The sequence below is a fragment of the Limulus polyphemus genome, unplaced genomic scaffold, assembly GCF_000517525.1.
Source record: "Limulus polyphemus unplaced genomic scaffold, Limulus_polyphemus-2.1.2 Scaffold68, whole genome shotgun sequence".
Classification (NCBI taxonomy): domain Eukaryota; kingdom Metazoa; phylum Arthropoda; class Merostomata; order Xiphosura; family Limulidae; genus Limulus; species Limulus polyphemus.
Window position 1 is genome coordinate 831,553 of NW_013665678.1, and position 21,797 is coordinate 853,349.

General features: G+C 32.3%; 1 protein-coding gene across 1 annotated transcript in view; it reads left to right on the forward strand.

Moving 5' to 3' along the window:
• Positions 1–21,797, forward strand: part of LOC106465477 (serine-rich adhesin for platelets-like) — a 180,767-nt gene that overhangs the window by 60,525 nt on the left and 98,445 nt on the right. The window contains exon 2 of the mRNA XM_022393806.1: positions 11,453–11,660. Within this exon, the coding sequence (XP_022249514.1) occupies positions 11,567–11,660 (94 nt within the window). The 5' untranslated portion in view covers positions 11,453–11,566. The remainder of the gene's footprint in view (positions 1–11,452; positions 11,661–21,797) is intronic.

Consider the following 21,797-nt stretch of genomic DNA (forward strand, 5'->3'; position numbering starts at 1 on the left):
AGAATGGAGACTATTTCATTTAATAAATGTTTTGTTTTGATATGCAAGTTGTTCGGGTTTTTTCAGCGACATAATTTTTCTTGACGACTTAATATATTGAAAAAATAGAAAGTTTCACCCTCTACAATGAAGTGATTGTGCAATAGACAAAATAAAGGGAAAAGAAACGTCTTAATATCATCTACAAACAGTTAACTTTGCAATATATAAAAGCAATGTAAAGGAAAACACTATCTGAGTTACAACTAGTTATTCGTGGTAGAGACAATATATAAGAAAGAACTAATAGTTATAACCAGTTTCTTCCAGACTTGACAATAAAGAAAAAAGAAAGAAATAACTTTCTCAAAGCTTCTGCTAATTTTCATAGGAGTAGACTAATTAAGTAGAAAAGAAAGATCACACTTTAGTAAAAAAAAGTTTCTCATGTAACAGACAAAATAAATTAAAATAGAAAATAACAAAATACCACTAAATTCAGCAGAAAGTAGCTTTTTGGAAAAGATAAAATCTATAGAAAACAAAGGACACCTTCTAACTATACCTAGTTGTAAGTGGAATAGAAATTGAATGCAAAAACATGCTCCACAAACAATATACTAGTCTAATAGATGAAATAACAAATACGAAATAACCCATCAGTTGCGGCCAGTATCTACTAGAATAGTCCAAATGAATATAGAAAATATAACTAGTTGTTAGTAAAATCGCCAGAATAAAGGGAAAGAAATAACATACTACAAGATACAACCAACTGTTATACGAATATACAACTTAACTAGAGAATAAATTTCCAGTTACACCCTGTAACTAATCAAATAGAAAAAATAAGAGGAAAAGTAAAACAAAAACTTCCAGTTACAATTAACTGTTCGTGAAATAAAATAACATTCTCCCAGTGATAAACAGTTACTAGTGGAATGGAAATAACTGAAAAGAAATAATGCAACAAGAGGTAAAATCAGTTGCTTGTTAGAGTACACAAAATAAATGTAAAAAAAGTACAGTATTCCAGCTGTAGCCAGTTGTAATTTGAATTGTTAAAATTAATGGGAAAGACCTAACACACTACTTGCTACATTTATCTGCTAAGAGAAGAAATATACAAATTAAATTACGAACACTACCAGTTACAAACAATTACAATCAAAATTACGATCATTCATGAAATTAATTCGTGGCGTATTCATAAAATAATTATTGGTAAAAATCAGTTAGATTAATACCTTCTAATATATAGAAAAGCTAGTGCGTTTTGGTAACACTACGTTCCAACAACGACATTTTATTTCATGTTGCTTAGCAACAAAAGTATAATATCGTTCTTAGTCTATGTGTCAAAAGTATATAATAGAATGTATAGTCGACAAAACTGGAAAGATATTTGTTGATTTCTTAATTTAGATTCTTCTTTGATTAAAGAGGTTTATTTTTTATTAAATATGTTTGTGATATAACAGAAATAATTTAAGTTTAACATTTATCGATATTTTTACTTCATGATAAATGTTATGCACTTGGCTCTAGGCTAGATGATCCCATACTACGTGTTTACTTTGAACACGTGTTTATTATACCAACACTAATTACACTTGTAAGGTTTCACGGCATACCCCCTCACGGACCCCTTGCACCCCGGTCATTAAAATCTTAATGGGCATACAGTAATCTAACTATTCTATGTGGATAAATGCATTTTGGCATTTATGAGTCTTCCTATTTCGAGAAATCAAGCGTGACGTGACACACAAGGTTGTTTTTATAGGTTAGATGTAAATATACGAAAAAGAAACAATTAGTTTATCCTCCTAGTAGTTAGATGTAAAACAAGCAAACTAAATATAGAGCAATTCATACGCTCCCAAACGACGATGTAGCGGTATGAGTAAGAGCATTTCTCCAGCTACAACCAACTACTGCTAATAGAATATACAACATGAAGAGAAAAGAAAAAAATATTCCATCTACAATCAGTTGTAGGTAAAATATGTTGAAAAGAAAGAACACAACATGAGATACAAGACGTTATTGGTTGAGAAAGATATAATAAATGGAAAAGAAAGAATTCACTCTCAACTATTACCAGTTGCTCGTGAAATACACAAGATAAATGGAAAAGAAAGAATTCACTCTCAACTATTACCAGTTGCTCGTGAAATACACAAGATAAATGGAAAAGAAATAACATTCTCCCACCTGCAACCAGTTGCTAGCGAAATAGATAGTTAAGGCCATTCTCTAAATTACATCCAGATTCTAAGGGAATAGGCAAATTCAATGGAGAATATTATAACAAATACAACAATTCGTAATCAAATAGAGAAAGAAATGGAAAAGAACATTTTAGTCGAGAGAGGAAAAACAACATAGATGGTAAAGAAATAATATTCTACAATCACCTATTCTTGTAATAGACAATATTAAATGCAAAAAGGGTAATATTACCAACAACAACTAATTGTCAGTGCAACAAATAACATAAACTAAATTATACACAGTATCCTAGGTGCAATCAATTGTTATGTTATAGATAAAATAAATGAAGAGTAGAGAAAAAACATATTCAAAGATGCTACAAATTATTAAAGAAACAGTTCAAGTAAAAAAAAAGAGAGAGAAGACATACAACCAGTTTCTTGTGAAAAAACAAAAAATGAAGATGAAAAAATTCAAGTTTCTACATGCTAGTAATAAAACAGACAAAATAAATGAAGAAATATATAAATGCACTCCCAATAATGACAAACTGGTATAGGAATAGACAAGACAAATGAAGAAAAATAATCTTATTTCCAATTAAGTTCTTATGCATTGGGTAAATTTAATCAAAAGGAAGAACACACTATAGGATACAACGAGATGCTAAAGGAATAGTTAAATTTAATTAAAAAACACACTAACAGCGACAACCAATCATTAAAGAATAGAAAAATAAATGGAAAATAAAAAACACATCCGCTTTGAAATCAGTGGTAACTGAAATGAGCACATCCATGGAAAAAGAAAAGAAACAATTTTCCCAAAGCTACGACCATTTAAAATTGTATAGGCAAGAGAAGTGTGAGAAAAAAGAACTATTCTCATATACCATAATAAAGTAATAAAGAGATAAAAAATAACTGAAAAGACGGAACAATATACAAGAAACAACCAGCTGCTCATTCAATATACAAAATAATTGCAAAGGCAAAAAAACTATAGCAAGTTATAAAGGTATCGTTCGATTAAGCGAAAAGTACATTACCAAATGCAACCATTTGAAGTTGAATGGACAAAATAAATAGAAAAGAAAGCCAATATTTTCTGTTACAACCTACTGCTGGAAGAATAGACGAAATCAAACGAACAGTCTTTAAGTACTCATGCTATATATTATAAATGGAAAAATAATAATATTCTCGCATATGCAACCAACAGCTGATGGAATTTACAAAATAAATGAGAAAAAATTAATTTTCGAAATAACCAATTGCTTCTAATGTAAACAAATGATGTCGGAAAGAAAGAGTGGAAGTCAAGATAAAAGTGTTGCTAATGGAATGGCAAAATAAACTAGAAAGGAAAACATTCTCCAATGAATGTAACACGTCTTCTCTAGCCACCTTATTTGATAATATCCTTAGAATACAATATATTTCAAGAGATATTGGTATTCAAGACTGAAGAAGGTGTCATAATATATTTCAGAGGGATAGACATTTAACGCGGTATCAGCTTGAGACGATTTAGTGAGAAAGATGTATCGGAACATATTCAGTACTCGAGTTGCAAAACAAAGTTAACAAAGAGAACTCCTGAAATCTCCCCACAGATGCTTGTTCTCACAATTAGGAATTTGGCAATCAGAGTATCCGTTTTTCCTTACAGTTAACAAGGGTAACAGCATCTTTCTCCTTCCCTACTCAATTCAAGCACTGAGCACATTGAATTGTAAACTTTAAATATATAGAACAGTCAGTTTCTAATTAAGAAGATTTATGCTCAATGACAAATTTTGAGAAGTCATTTTTTTGGAAAATAAGAACTATTTGTCTACATGGTATATGTAACATTATACATTGTGTGAATCAATACACCATTGATAACAACGTTTAGATATGCAAGCAATGTCTCTAGATTCAATGAGACATTTTTATTTTGCATTTGACACCTAAAAAATTAAAAGAAAGGCAGAAATCTCAAATCCTTCTGTTTCAGACTGTGGAGACTGTCACAAGGTGTCACTTTGCCAAGTTTCATATAGACTGTTCAAAATATAAATGGGTGACAGGCCGAAATCCCTAATAGTACGATCTTTTTACTTTGGGCCCCTGTCACCCGGTGTGACAGAAATAAGTTTATGAACTTACAACGCTAAACACCGGGGTTCAATTACCCTCGGAAGAGACAGCAGATACCCCAATATGGTTTTGTTCTAAAACAATGAAACAAAGAAATCAAACTTTGAGTCCCTGTAGAATTGCAAGAGAAACACAAATATCAATTATGTATCTTCCCTCGATTGAGGTTATCATAGGGTATCTTTGTTCCATGTCTTATTTGGATTGATAAAAATTTAAGGAAAAAGCATACCCAAATGTGTCCGTCGTAAAGTTTGACCTCTGACCTTCTAAAATGTGAGTCTTAATAAAAAAAAAATGAAAAAGGTGTCTGGGTGTATTGGACAAAGCATATTCCACCCAAATTTCAATAGAATTAGCTCATAAATATAGGAGAGGCGCACAAATGTAATTGTTATAAAGAACAAAGAATACAAGAAATACAGTATGTATCGTATCCTTCAAACGAAAAATTTAACCACGCCAAGTCAAAATGTGCTAGTGGAGTAAATTAGATAAGTTAAAAAAGAATACTACAAGTTAGATTTAGCTTGCTTTTGGGAATAGACAAAATAAATGCGAAAAGAAAAAGAAAGAACACTTCCACAAGTGTAAAAGACGTGAAAAATAAAGAACAAACTACCAGCGAATACCAACTGCTAGTGGAAAAGACAAAGTAAACGGAAAAGAAAAACACGATACCATTGTAATAGACAAATGAAAAGGAAAGAAGATAACCCCATCTACAATCAGTTGCTAATGAAATAGAAAGGTAATTTAACTGGAAAAAGAAAAATTTACTCCAACTACAATAACTTCCGTGTTTTTTAAAATAAAAGTAATAGAAAACTAAACAAAACATTGCAGGTTTAATCATATTCTGCTTGAGTGGATACAAATGCTAGCTAATTGAAGATGTTGAAGCTCCTTCAAATTTACTTAAAATGCATCTTTGTGACACAAGTAAGACCTTAGCAAGATGTTCATGATAATTGGTCTTGATAAATGAGGTGTTAGTTTAAATGTAGATGTTGAACTTGGTGTTTGTACCAGATTTGTTTTGCTAATTACATTTTTTTTATTCCTGTAAACTCCCAGTGGAGCATAGGGCCGCAACAACACCTCACCAACGGAAGGTGTTGTTGCAGTTACTTGTAGCAGGTTGGTTTTTACGGGGTGAAGTTGCTAGCCCCGCGCCCAACCCTCCTCCTTTCTCATCCTGGACTTGGGACCAGGCAAAGGCGGAGGTTGGCATGTTTTGTGTGACGGGGATTCGAACCCGCGCCCCTCAGATTACGAGTCGAGCGCCCTAACCACCTGGCCATGCCGGGGCCCTAACTACCTGGCCATGCCGGGCCTTAATTACATTTTACTACCTATGAACGTAGCAACTGACGACTTTGTTTATTTTACACTTGATTACAAACAAACTCTTCTTACCCAGAAATTCAAAAATTGGATAGAATTTTAGTTCTCTTTTTCTCCTCACCCCCAGCTCAGCGGTAAGTCTATAGGCTTACGACACTAAAATTCGCATTTCGATACCCGTGGTGACCAGATTACAGATAGCCCATTGTGTAGCTTTGTGCTTAACAACAGCAAAACTAGGTGTCTTTTTTAATACAATTTTGCATTCTTTAGTACTTAACATTTTCATCAAATGAAATTTTTAGTCATTTACACGTACACATAAGAACTGAATTCAATGTTCACGACGTTAGCTTTACAGAGAAAAACTTATATTATACACCTGGGATCGATCTTCATGAAATCTGGTCACATAGAAATGTAGGAAGAGAGCTTGCTATTCGTATTAGCTTTATTGACAAATCAATTTCTATAAAGTACAAATGCCTAAAGTAAGTTCGATATTCATATTAGGTTTCGTTTTGACAAATGAAGCTCTATTACTTAGAAAAGTAGGAACTGAATTGGGTATTCATGTTGGCTTTTCCTGACAAATGAAGTGCTGTTATCTAGAAATGTAGGAAGAGAGCTTGCTATTCGTATTATCTTTATTGACAAATCAGTTTCTATAAAGTACAAATGCCTAAAGTAAGTTCGATATTCATATTAGGTTTCGTTTTGACAAATGCAGCTCTATTACTTAGAAAAGTAGGAACTGAATTGGGTATTCATGTTAGCTTTTCCTGACAAATGAAGTGCTGTTATCTAGAAATGTAGGAGATTAGCAAAATGTTTATGTTAGATTATTTTGATAGGTAAATGCTGGTATCTGTAAGTGCAGACGATGAGCTCGTGTGCATATTAGTTGCCCGGCATGGCCAGGTGGTTAGGGAGCTTGACTCGCAATCTGCAGGTTCGAATCTCCGTCACACCGAACATGCTCGCCCTTTCAGCCGTGGGGGCATTATAATGTGACGGTCAATCCCACTATTCGTTGGTAAAAGAGTAGCCCTAGAGTTGGCGGTGGGTGGTGATGACTAGCTGCCTTCCCTCTTGTCTTTCTTTGCAAAGTTAAGGACGGCTAGCGCAGATAGACCTTGTGTAGATTTGCGCAAAATTCAATCCAAACCAAATACTTACATGTATCTGAATTAAATTATGTTCAGTTAGTTTTATTGGTAGATAAAATGCTCTCACCCATTTTTTTTATAAGCGTATGAGTTGAGCTCAGTGTTCAAGTTAGTTTTTTGTAACTTTTTGAAAATCAAAGTATTATTACCCGTAAATGTCTATGCCAGATATTTTTAAACAAATGACAGGTTTTATCTCTAAATGTGGGCGCTGAGCTCGATGATTACGTTAAATATTGTTTAACGAATAAATGATTTTCTTCGTTCGCTCGCTCTGGATCGGAATTTAGCTCGTTTTACGACCTGGGAGGGTCAGGTTCTAGTAGACCCCTTCATCCCTTCTGTGCTGGTATTATATGTTTCTAACTTCTTGGGTTTGGGTTTTGGTTGGCTGGTTTGATTTGATTTGTTGAAATTCTATTGCTACGTTCCTTTTCAGGGCCATGTCTGTTTATGTTTTCAGGTTATATGTGTGTAATCTTATGTTTGCTTGGTATTTGTGTTCTGTGGATTAAGTGGTAGGAAAAGTAACTGTGGTAATAGTCAAATGAAATTTTATTATCTATAAATGCAATACATAGATTAGCTCTGTGCTTATGTTAGCTTATTTGTACAAATGAAATGTTGCACGTGTGAGAGAAATGCAGTTATTTAAGACAACAGTAATAAATATGAAGTTCAACCAATTTTTTTATTCATAATTTGTCTGAGTTATTTCGGTTTCAGAGAATTACACCTATCACTAATAGCCCCAAACAGAAACAAATCGAAAAAGCAAGACGCAAAACTACTGTAGGCTTTTTGTATTCTTCTGAATTGTGTCCGAATGCTAAAAGATACTAAAAATAAATATGAAGACCAATCTATGTTTCTATTCATCACTTGTAGCCAGGTTATATGGGTTTCAGAGAATTCCGTCCCTTATCAGTTGTCCTGGACAGAGGTAAATCGAAAAACAACTGTATCTATGGCGTTTTTAGTTGTCTTTTTTGTGAATTCGACGTTCATATTGGCTAGTTTGTATAAATGAGAGTATCTGACCTGTACATGTAAGGTTAGTAGTGTTCATACCAGTTTTGGGTTGAATTGAATATTGGTAACTAAAAATATAGGAGCTGAGCATTGTTTTCAAGTTAACTTGGCTTACGAACCACATTTTATTTTTTTTACAATGTTTTTTTTGTTTGTTTAGAAATGAAGTGCTGTTACTTAGACATAGAGGAGTTTGGCACGGTCTTCCTACTGGCATTTTTTTGACAAAGGAAATTTTGTTATCAAAACTAAGTGTATGAAGTATATTTGGCGTGATGTTACGTTTTTTGATAAATGCAATTCCTGAAAGAAATATTGGAACCAACCTGCTGATCTGGAAATGTTAAGATGTAGAAAATAGAAATTGTTATATATTTTTGTTAATTGAAAAATGTAGGACTTGAGCTCGGGATTTATATCAACGCTTTTTTGAAAATTAAATTCTGTTACATATAAATGTTAAATATACAAATTAACTTGTTACATATAAATGTTAAATATACAAATTAAATTGTTACATCTAAATGTTAAATATAAATGTAGGATCTGAGCTCGATTTCACGTTACCTTATTTTTGACAAATGAGATTTTATTATTGTTTTAAAATGTAGGAACAAAGTTTGATGTGATGTTACCTTTTTTAAAATCAAAATTCTTTTACCTATAAATATTGGCACTGATCTCGATGTTCATGTTAAGTTTCTTTGACCAGTTTAAACTTTAATATATATAAGTGTACAAACTAAGTTCGGTGTTCATTTTTAATTTTGTTTGCAAAGTATTGTACCAATGGACGTAGGACCTGAATTCCTTGCTCCTGTTAGCATATTATGTCAAATAAAATGCTGTTAGCTGTAACTTAACACCACATTCATGTTAGCTGTTTTGTCAATAACATGCTAATAACTATAAATGTAGGACTGGTCTTCGTGTTAGTTTTACACACAAATTCTATGTTATTACGTATAATTGTAAGACCATAACTCAGTATTGATTTTATACTTTTGACAAATAAAGCTTTGTCTTATTAACAACTGAAGTCATTTACCAATAATATAGAACAAGAGTTCGAAAATCACCTTATCTTCTTTTAGGAAACGAACTTTTCTGGCCTACAAATGTAAGGCCTGAGCTCAGTGTTCGTGTTAGTTTTTTGACATATAAAATGTTGATAACTATGAACGTTGTTAATTTTATAGACAAATGGCATAATATTATGTATAATTGAAGAACCAGATCTTTGTTGTCATGTTAGATATTTTGACAACTGAAATACCAATAATTAAAAATGTCAGAAATGGGCTCAGTGATGTGTTATATTTTACTTGACAATTGAAATTTTGTTGTTTATAAATGTCTGAATTTAACTGAGACTTTACATTACCTTTCTAAACAAATGAAATGGCAATAAACAGAAATTTAAGCTTTGAGTTTCGTATTAATGTAAACCTTTCTTGGCAACGAGATGTTATTATATGCCAAGGTGGGACTTGAGTTCGGTGTTCGTAATAATATTTAGTTATTTTGAAAAAAATTGTTACCTGGAATTTTAATGATTAGACTCAGTGATTTTGTCGACTTTATCTTTTATAATAACAGTGTGAAAAACTGAAAGTTTAAATTGCCTTAAATTACTAATAAAAATTCTGTAATGTCTTGATGGTTATTCAAAGCTGCCTTTTTGTGCCGAATCAAAAGAGTCTTCTTTATTATTAGCAATGTCTCATTCCCTGCTTTTGCAATGATTATGAACAGATGTGAGTCTGGGTGAATCAATATAAACATTTCTATGAATGTTACGTTTTAAGATGTCTAGTGGCATTTTAGATATATATTGCACCTGTTAAAGACTTGAGTGAAACTATGTGACAACCAGTAGACATTTTGAAACTGAAAAAAGAGGACGTGACGATTATCTAGAAAGATTGGATAAAAGCAAAGTTTAGACAGGTCGTATTTCTGTACTTTTCACGTTCTTATTACTGCTCTCGTTCTCAGAGAAAGAGATACGCAAGTCTTTTCACGTCAACAGAAGTTATAAACACAATGCGTATTGTCCGTCTTAAAAAAGACATTTCTAATTTTTTATTTTGTTTTAGTTTATGTTAGCGCACACTTTATTGCTAAGATTGTGTTTAAAAAATGAGAACAGTTCTGAACCAGAATTTGTGTTTTACGACAGTTTCTGCTGCAGGGATTTTGGGATTAAATTTGTTTTTGAATAATTTTCTGTATGTGATTATTTGATAGAGGTTAGTAACTGACTAGGTAATACTTCTAATACAATATTATATGGTTTTGTGCCATACTTATAACCTTACTACTGCGTGTTTGAGTTGGCAGTAGGTACAGTGTGATCCCAACAGCTTGTAAACGGCAAAAAATGATATAACTTAGGTAAATCATTCGTCCTTGGAAAATAATCAACAACAACAACAGGTAACGAGTTTTAATAACAGGGAGATCTTAAAATGGTAAAACTTCATCGAAATACAAAATAAGTTTGCGTTATATTACTTCTTCGTACGTTTTGTGATTGTTGCAAATGCCATAATGAAAGCTAGACTTTTTTTAGTTACTCTATTGTGTGTTGTAGTTAGCTCTCCTAAGATTCCGAGTTCGAACACTGATACTGTTTTATCATAGTTTTTCAAGGTTTACTTTTGGGTTTCTTGGTTATACCCGTATCGTTAGAATTATTATTAAGTTTGATTTTGTGATTTGCAAAAATGAAGGTATTTATAATTTAAACATTTTATTTGCTCAGTAAACTTTAAATGTTAAATATATTGACTCTAAATTTTATAACGTATTTTTTTACCTACTTTTTAAAATATGCAATATCACTAAACATAATTCAGTTTAGTCCCTTATTGGTGATTATTTTTTGTCTGGTGTTTTCGCAAAGACAAACATTCTCTTTAAATTCCATGACAATCAGTTGCACTCCCCAACAAACTTACCATATCGAATTTATTTTTATTTAATTACTGTGAACATTCGCAGGGTGACCTTATTAAAGTTCTACCTTTTCTAGAATATCTCGTACATCGAGCTGACTTGCGTTATCGATTTTTTATTAAGGAAATGCGTCAGTAGAAGTTCACTTTCTTCATTGTTTAGCTTAAGATTCCCGAATCTTTTAACCGGAAGAGTCGGTACCTAACAACCGGGAGAGAGAAGCATGACTAGTGAAAGAGGGGAATGGGGTGGAGAAATGAGTTTTTATAGTTAAAAAAAAAAACGCAAACGATTTTACTTCATCAAAAGATATTCTTGTATGTTCATATAATGTTCACGAAGTACCAAGATATGAAACTTCAGTGACTTCAATAAATGAAATTCCACAAGTAGAGTAACGAAATTCTGTATTTATTTTGTGCAAATCCTTTTTATATTGTATTGCCTCCCAAAATTCAGAAGAAATAAATAATTGTAAAATTCTTCTTAACATATTTCGCAAAATAATCTTACAAAGAATTTCTTGGACACACACAGACATGAAAAGACATATAAAATAAACAATCAAGTTAAAAGTATTATTTGCTTTTAAAACTGTTTCAGAGGACAGATGTTAGCGAATATTATTTGGAAAGGCATCTTCAGAAAGCAGTTGTGCCGAAAAATAATTGGATCTGAACCAGTTACGTTTGCATCTAAACCAGTTACGTGAATTTAATGAGAATGGATCAAGTTGGACAAGGACGAGCGGTTTCTTTTCCGACTCAGATAAGACGGGAAGTTAGTCTCGATTCACAAGGTCAAGGGTCAGGTAATGTTAATACTTTCTTTCAGTATTTTACAAGAATCATCACCAGTTTTAATGAATCTGAATTATATTCAGTTTAATTATGTATGAAGTATAGACAAGTGTGCTAATTCTAACTACTTTTATAATATAGTTATAGTATAACTAGTAGTAAGGCTTTTTCCTTTCGTAAAGACACCTCAGCAGAGGAAACATGTTTACAGGCGTTTGAGATCCATCACCTGTCTGGGAACTATACCATGATTGTTCAAATACCATATTCGTTAAAAAAAACTATATAATAGATATGTTATGTTACGAGCTATAATTTAGCTATTTCATTATTTGGTGAAAGAGTTTAGCGAAGTTGCTATTCATTGTTGCTGCTTTTAATCGTTATTAAGTATAAAGAGCACAAATAGATACAGAATCATGATATTCATATGGACTTTAGCTTATAATATTATACTTTACTTTGATTGAATTTTGCGAAATAAGTTATAGCAAATATGAACCTTCTGCCTCGAGCGCAAAACCTCATCTAAACTTATTGCTTCATTTCTTGATGAAAACTGGTCACTAGGTTGCACTGCTTACTGCACATGTAAGCCGGCCAGCTGTACGACTATAAAGTTTGTTAAACGACAAATGTTATTAAAAAATTATACATATTATATTGTTCTCTTTTTTAAAAAAAACGTATGCACTGATAAATGAAGAGTTGATCCCTCAGTCAAGTCTCATTTTCCATATAAAATTCATGTAGAGCAGAAGAAATAGAATATTTTCGGCTGTAAATTGAACAAGAATGATTTTAAAGGCACATAATATAGCACATTTTAAACATTGTGTTCCCCGAGACAACCTGTTAGTGATATGACTTCCCAAGGTATTAAAATAAACTATATAACACCAGGTGAGGTACTTGAAAGTAGAACACTTAAACATTATCTATTCCATTCTGTTGTATATTGAAATATTGAGATGACACACGCATTTTTTTCTTATGGAATATTTTATAGAACTCTGTATTTATTTATAAAACGATATTCAATATTGAATCTTTACTTACCACTAAGTAAGTGAATGGACTCAAAATGTTCTTGGCATTGTTTTGTTTTTCGAGAAATGAAATATATATATAACTATTAACTGATATCTTTAAACATTAAGTACCCATTAAATTATTATAATACGACCAGATGATGACTGATCAGAGCTTTAATAATCCAGAGTAACTTCGGCGATTTTTATAGTTATCTTCAAAGCTAGTTTACAGTAAGTATCATGATAAATAATTTTTGTAAGTATCATTACAAATAATTCTTGAGAGATCGGTTTAAATAACAACAACAACAAAAACAAACATAAAACCAAATTTTACTTTATTCAACAGAAAAATAATATTTTCTACTTTACGTATAGCAAAGATTAAACTACGAGACATTCCATCTCAGATTTTACTTAACATAGATAATTTTTTCATATATCAGTCATAAACTGTTAAGTTCAATAGCTCAGTAGTTCAAAACAAAGGTGATGAAACTCAACTGATTGTTATTTCATAATGAAATTTGGACCCTAGTGCTGAATCAAAATCCAGTAACAGCTTTAATATGTATTATATGTGTTTAAATCACGGAACCCTTTTAAAGTACATGCTGCAGACTATTGTCCAGGCCTTGTTTGTACAGATATATCAAATTAGAGTTCAGACAAGCTTTCCTGTCTAGGTGTACGAGATTGGTTGGTACTGTAACATTGTTCGTGTTTTGGAAATAAATAACTTAAGCGTTAGCGAGTCGATAAGTAAATAATTGATTAATACCACTATGCATGAATATGTTGTTCTCGTCTCTGTTTAAGATATTTGAATTAGCTAGATCCATTTAGGACAACGGAGTGTTTACAGTAATCCGAATCGGATCTGTTTGGTCTTGAAATAATGTGTGTACAGAACATCCCAGAATTTCTCTTATTGATCATGTAGTCTTTAACCGATGGTACATTCTAGCATTACACGCAGATAAAAGAGGCTTTACTACACTAGAGTCTGTCTAAACCTTTTTATTTTCTGCGTTTAAATTTCTTTGAAATTGTGAATAGAAGTTTCTTGGGAAAAGTGTTATAATACAGACATCATATTCTGCTACTAAAACGGTTTTAACAACTTTGGTAAAGTGTGCATTCAGCAAAAGGATATGTACAGTGGTACCAACATTGATGGTTTTAGATATATAAAGATGAAGATGATACAGAAGTGGAGAGAATACTACAAAAATGAACAAAAAATCTAGTAAAGAGACAGGATCAAGTTGGAAAATAGCCAAAAGCATAGATGGGGAATGACAGATAAAGAACTCGAGAGAAACCAGACAGGAAACAGAAATGCATAAAGTGCGTTGAAAATCTAGGTTAAAATTTTAAGGTTGTCAAATCTTCCCCAAAATAATGTGTGTATTAACAAATCTCCGTTTTGGGAAACAGCAGCAGTTTCTTAATTTCTCAGGACTACCTTCATCGACCATCAAAAGAAACGTTTTACTCTTATTTCACACAGTTTGTGTGAGATTAAAATCCGCGTTATATATATATATATAATGACTTTATTGTAATGCTGCCTTTCATTTTAAAATCCAGTCACAAAAGCAGATGTATTACCTTCTAAAATTTCATTAAAGCAAAATCTTAATCTATCAACTTTAAAAACGTGAATTTTTTCTAAAGTTATTATATCCTTTATCTTGCCTAGACTTTTCTATCTGCCTCTTCAGTGGCACAGCGGTGTGTCTGCGGACTTACAACGCTAGAAAGCGGGTTTTGATACCCGTGGTGGGCAGAGCACAGATAGCCCTTGTGTAGCTTTGTGCATAATTAAAAACAAACAAACAAACAAACTTTTCTATCTAGGTAGAACAGTTACAATACTCTAACGGACATTCTTTATGTAACGATTTTATGCTTTGATTCTATTTTCATTTTGTAGTATTATAAGTGTCATTAGGAATATTCTTAATAACGTTCTATAACATATTTTTGACACTGTAGTTTCGAACATTATCACAGGATATTTATCATGGTTAGTATCTTATACAAGCATCTAAGTATAATCATTAATGAATTACATTTTTCATTATATAATAATTTCAAGTTAGTTTTATATTCTACATTTCGGTCACTATTCTGCTGCCGTTTTCAGTAAAGTCCTGAAGAGGATTTAATGTGGTTGCAGTAACCGGGATTCGATTATTAATCTTCTTATTTGAAAGGATATTGTGTTATCTACTTGACCAAATCCTCAAGAAACATGAAAAAACCATGGAAGCGGAATTAACAATATACTACAGCACCATCTCACAAATCTTAAGCAGTCAGTTCACACAGTAGAGATTATAAAGAATCACAATAACCTCACAAAATATAATGATCATATTCGATGTATCCAAGTAATTCACCAACGTACTAGCCCTTTAAACACTACAAATATTTTGCCAACACTTTAAAAATGATAAAATTTCCAAGGAATGCATCCAGTTGACAATCTCCAGGATAACAGAATTCGCAACTTTCTGTATAAACAAAACTTGCTTCTATCATAAAGATCAATACTATCAACAAAAGAAAAGTCTGGCAACAGAACTCAGTAACATCAAGATGAAACATTTCGAAGATATGTTATTTGTCTGAAAACAACCGCCCTTAGACCCAGGATTTAAATCAGATATGTTAACGATACATTCATAACATCGGCACACACTACAAGCAATAATTCAGAATTCATGAACCACATGAACATACAACTTCCAGCGATACGATTCACAATAGAGGTAGGAGAAGATAATAAACTCCCATTCAAAGAAGTGAGGGTCAGCAAGACACATAACTCATATACCACAGGAACTTAAAGAAAACCCACAGATATTACCAAATATCTCGAGTATCGATCAAACAACTTTAACAGTGTAAAGAGGGGCATCATAGACTACCTAGACTTAAAAACACAATATTTTTATTGCATAAGATACGAAGAAGAAAGAAGAAAACCACATCACTACAACCATTCTTGACAATGGATACCCTAAACCGTTTATAAAGAAAACCAGATCACTACAACCATCCTTGACAATGGATTCACTGAACCATTTATAAAGAAGAAAACCACATCACTACAACCATCCTTGACAATGGATACCCTAAGCCGTTTATAAAGAAGAAAACCACATCACTACAACCATCCTTGACAATGGATACCCTGAACCGTTTATAAAGAAGAAATTAAAATCACACACAGCCATATTTTTCTATGTTAAGGTCTCTCTCTCTTTATGAAAAAAAATCAGAGAACATGTAAACAGCATAAAGTCAGAACGTCATTCATAGCCACAATACAAACTGATCATAGTTATTACACATCGAACCACTTCAAGACTCAACAGATAAATAAAACAAAAACATCAAAATATTAGAATTAGGAGCATAACAAACATACAAGACTCTATTTGTAGAAGCACTTCATGTCAAGAAAGAAAACCATACTAAAAAAAATAAATGGCACTAAAATAATGGGATATGAATACAAACACACGAGAAAAAGAAAGATAAAATAAGCCTTTTTCATCCACCTAACTGATAACGTATTTAGTCAACCTAGAAAAGAAGTAATCAAACCCTGGATAATCCTCTTGAAAGTATTGAAATAATTAGTTCAGTGAAGTCCTAATGGTGAAGACCTTTTATGAGTGGATACCACACAATAGTTTCTAACAAGATAGACCCAAGATCTAATCCATCCCATGCCGCCACAAATGACTATTCCCTGGAGTTCCCTGAAGACGACAACAGATTAATAGGGGGGGGGGACGTAGCATATAAAACCAATTTTTAATTAGCACCTGGTAGTAATAAATAATTGGAGATTACATTTAAATGATCGTATAGGATAATAATTATTACAACGATTGATAATCTGACCGCTATAATCTTACTGCAAATAATTATTTATCAGATTACATTTATTTACACAAAATTTACTACCAAAAAAACGTTTTGACACACTTGTGGAATACCATTTACTTATATATATTTGATGAATGACGAATGGAATGTCTTGTAAATATGCAAAAAACGCCAAACTTATTCTCGGTTGATCTATTTCTTCAACAGTAGTTAGGATTTGACTATTTCGAACCGTACCATGCGTATGATATTATTAAGAACCTCTCAAATGGTGTGATCAGATGAGTCGCGTTTCACCTTCATCTGGACTGACGGTAGAGTGAAAATATAGAAAAGAACGTTTAAGGCACTCGACCTTGCTGCTGTAGGTAGTGTAATCGTGTTTTCAGAAACAACGCTGTACTCTATCATTTACTGACAGTGCATGCACTTTCTTTAGGAAATAGCGTTCTGCATATGTTGTATCATTTATTGACACACCACGTTTTGTAATTCCTAACACTGTCTGTAATATTGTATATCTTGTAGAACACGTTGTCTGTCATTATGGACATTATGAGTAACATTGTACAACTAACAGACTTTCAGTTAGAACGTTCCGAAACATATTAGTATATAGTAATAAGTTCGAAATGACCAATCAATATATACATGATATTAAATTCAATAGGGAGTATTTAACTAAACCCCAAATTCATCCAAAAAAACCTGCAAAATTAAATTTTTGTGAAAATCTTAAAAACTAAATAACCTGGAAACTTTAGAAATAAGTAGAAGTATAAAACCGAATCCAGACAAAATTGTAAATGACTAAATAACCTAAAGCTCCTCTACACCTCTCATCCCACTTGCTTCAAGGTGAACGTCGAGGTTACGTCCGATCTCGATCCCTGGGACCAACTTCGTAACCATTCTGTGCTTGTTATAGTTTTCATGCTACAACTTTTAAATTAGTAAGCGAATGTTAACGAAATTTGACAAATTATCAGAAAACATTACAAGACTTTCATACGAAAAATATCAGATGCAACCAACATGCAAACTAATTTTCATTTTAAGATTAAAAATACTTTTATGTATCAGATAATTTTCAAATTTCACATGTGAGATCTTTATAACATCCCGACAGTTGTCAAATGTTTCTTAAGAAAAAATTATATTTTATCTGTTATTTTCACTAACGAATCTCTGTACGGGTTCGATGGATTTGACCGATCTCGTAACCACCATAAAAAAATTAGGAAATATATATATATTATGCATTTTTCGTTCTAGAATGACTACAAATTATGACAAGAAAACACAAATGTTTAGACTAAATAGCTTGCCCCCAGTGGCTCAGCGGTATGTCTACGAATTTACAACGCTAGAAACCGGGTTTCGATACCCGTGGTGGGCAGAGCACAGATAGCCCATTGTGTAGCTTTGTGCATAAATTCAAAAACAAACAAACTAACTAGCTTAAATCTCATAACATTATACATTTATATATATATTTATTATTTTTATTATATTGCCCTTTCATCCGTGCCTGGCTAACAATACAGAAGTTACAATGACGCGGCCTACGTGCACTCATGTTGTCGTATACAGTAATATAAAACTGACCTTTAGTCTTTACAAAGTGACCTGTTTTGGCTGTGTTTTAGTGGAGTAGTATTTTGTAAAATACAGGTCACATTTGAATTATTATACATAATATATGTATACACATTATTACTATTTACAAATAATTTTTAAAGTTATTTTTCTTAAAACATGGAGCCCCCCCCCCCTCCCAGTGGGAAAGCAGTATGTCTGCGGACTTACAAGGTTAGAAACCAAGTTTCGATACAGAGCACAGATAACCCATTGTGTAGCTCTGTGCTGACCTCAACCAAGCAATTAAAACATATAACAGTAAATAAAGAAGTAAAGCAAATAATCATCTCTTCTAGTTACGACCTTTGTACTCGTTTGTTGTTTGTCGTAGGTTGCTAAGCCTTATAAAATTTCGCACGTGAGGACGTGAAACGAAATATTTTTTTAAGGTTTTATATATACATTTGAAATAACCAAAAAATCATAAATTACTATATTGATACCATAGAATTCACTATAATGTATCAATCCCAGTAATTAAGGTGTATTTGGGTCTAAAAGTATGAGATTTCGAGCAGACTAAAGACTCACCTTACCAAGCATGAAGATTTGTATCGAAAGAACGAGATGACGTCGTAAGACTTGAAAATGACTGATAAAGCCATTAGGGGGACATTCTGATATTTGATTGGTTATTCAGACGCCATAGACAGAAGTAAGTGTATATAAGGGAGCGTTTCAAAAAAATGGGAAGTTGTGGGCGGGGCCACTGTGCTTGATTCAGTTCATGAGCGATATCTCAGCAAATAGAAAAGATAGGAAGTTCTTATTTTATATTCTAGCTTGTTAATATCGGTAACTTGAATTCCTAATTCGTACTAAAACTATAGACTTTGTAGTTTGACACCACAAACATTTAATTTGAACCAGTGATGCATTCAACATACCACGTGACACACAAAAATCCTTGTTTAGGTATATTTTGTTTATATTTACTTTTAAATTGAGAAATCAAATAATGCATAATTCTAAAATTTGAATTATAATCTACAGTTTGATACCAAACTTATTGACATAAGTTCATAAAATTGCAGTTCAATAAAATTTTGAATGCGAGTCAACAAATACGATGACATGGCCTTGGACCCGTGACCCGTGTGGAAAGTGTAAAATCGAATCCAGATAAAAGTTTAAACGATCAAATAACTTTAAGCTCCACCCAACCTCTCACCCCACTTGTCTAAAGGTGAACGTCAAAGTTACGTCCATTTCTTCGATATGTATCTGTCTACAAGCTATTTCAGTCTATACCTGATGATTCCTTTATTATCGAAACCATAGTCGTAATAAATCATATATTTGTGAAACGTACAATTGTCTTAGTTTTCTTAATTCTGAAAACATCTCAAATTGATAATAATGTAATTAACTAAATTACCATAAAAATGTAGTTAATTAAATATTATTCAGAAATGTATATTATTAACAAATTAATATTACAATTCACAATATTATGTTTGGTCGACATAGAATAAAAGGAATACGTACATAATAACAACATTAAAAATACAAATGAAAATGTATATAAGCATTTAACATGAAGATTTATATATGCGCTATATACCTACTCTTCGAAAATACTTTGAGCAAGTAGTAAACCTATTTACATATATTTACTTATTTACCAAATGTCAGCAGTATGCTTTCGTGTACCGACTTTGAATATTTGCAGCATGACATCTGAATTGCAAATAACAGAGCTCGTAATAAAATTTCAAAAACACTTGAACACACACATACGCGTACATATACATGCATGTATAACATATGGCCGCTCTTTCTCATTATTCATTGGTGATAATGAAGAAGTATTTGTTACTGCATTTTTAAAATCCACAATATTTATTTAGAAACAAAGTAATAACGGATATAATGTGTGTGTGTGTGTGTATAAGAAGTACGTAGGCAGAGAATGAGCTGATGACTCTAAATGTATAAATATTTCATCCTATATGTAATTTCATTCAAAGTACGTTGGTTTCTAGACAATGTAGTAGAAGTACCATTTTAAAAATAACGATTTGAAAACAAAGGCAAAATTACTCTGACTTGTGTCTTTAGTTATCTACTCACCCTGTAGTTTTGTAATTGAATTCTTCTTGTAAAAGATTGCATGTTGACACACAAGCGTGGTCATTTACCTGAAAAATTCTCGTTAACTCCAACATCTAGTTTTAAACATAAATTTACAAGTAAATACTAAAACATTGATATTTAACATAAAATGCACAGATTCTCTGGTAAACACCGAAACTTCATTAATGAGTTCTCCTCTTTTTACTTTTTGATATCAAAACTTCCATGTCTAGCTTAAATTCATTTTTTAACACCAGAAAGGTAATTTTTAACAGAAGTCACATCAATGTCTGACCTTAATTTCTTTATAGTTAAAATTATCGGTGTTTAGCCAAATTTTACTGCTAACTACTTAGCTTAGAGTTTATTGATTCAACTTATCATTTACAGGTTGACACCAATGTGTCGACATTCAGCTTGACTTTTACTGGTTGACACTAAAATATCGATATTCAGTTTAAATTTTACTGATTGGCACCAAAATGTCGACATTCAGCTTGATGTTTACTGATTGGCACCAAAATGTCAATATTCAGTTTAAATTTTACTGATTGGCACCAAAATGTCGATATTCAGCTTGATGTTTACTGATTGTCACCAAAATGTCGATATTCAGCTTGATGTTTACTGATTGGCACCAAAGTGTCGATATTCAGTTTAAATTTTACTGATTGGCACCAAAATGTCGACATTCAGCTTGATGTTTACTGATTGGCACCAAAATGTCAATATTCAGTTTAAATTTTACTGATTGGCACCAAAACGTCGATATTCAGCTTGATGTTTACTGATTGGCACCAAAGTGTCGATATTCGGTTTACCGTTAAATGGTTGACATCAAAATGTCGATATTTAATAATGATAGCGTGCTCGAGAATTTTTTATGGTCAAAAATATTAATTTTATTACGGTTAATATATCTAATTTTGAAAAAACAACAACAATGGTATCCAGTTACAAGCCGGCATATTAAAGGCGTATACACCATAACAACTGCGGTTGTGTCAAATGGTTTATGTAAATAGTGTTCCGACCACTGCTGTGTTTGTTGTATCCCAGCCGGCTTGAAGAGCTTAGGATTGAGCGAAACACGACGTCGGCAATGGATATGACAGATTTAGTTTAGTTGGAATACTATTATTATTATTATACTCTCTTCTAATTCTTGAGAATTCCTAAATGTAATGTTTAAAAATGTAGTAGGCCTAATACTAATATCTTAAGCCAAGTATAATGATATTCATTTACTTGACTCATTACGCTATTTCAAAAACGCGGAGCCGGAAATTCTGGTTCGAATCAATTAGATGGCACAAAATGTTGGTTTGAGAACTTTAATGGACTACAACTGTCTGTTTAGTAAAAAGAGAACGACGTTTTGGGCTTCTTTTTACTCAACAGGCATTTGTTGTCCATTAAAGTTTTCAAACCTACTATGCCTATTCTGCATAGTTCTATTGATTGTTTCTTTTGTTTGTTTGTTTGTTT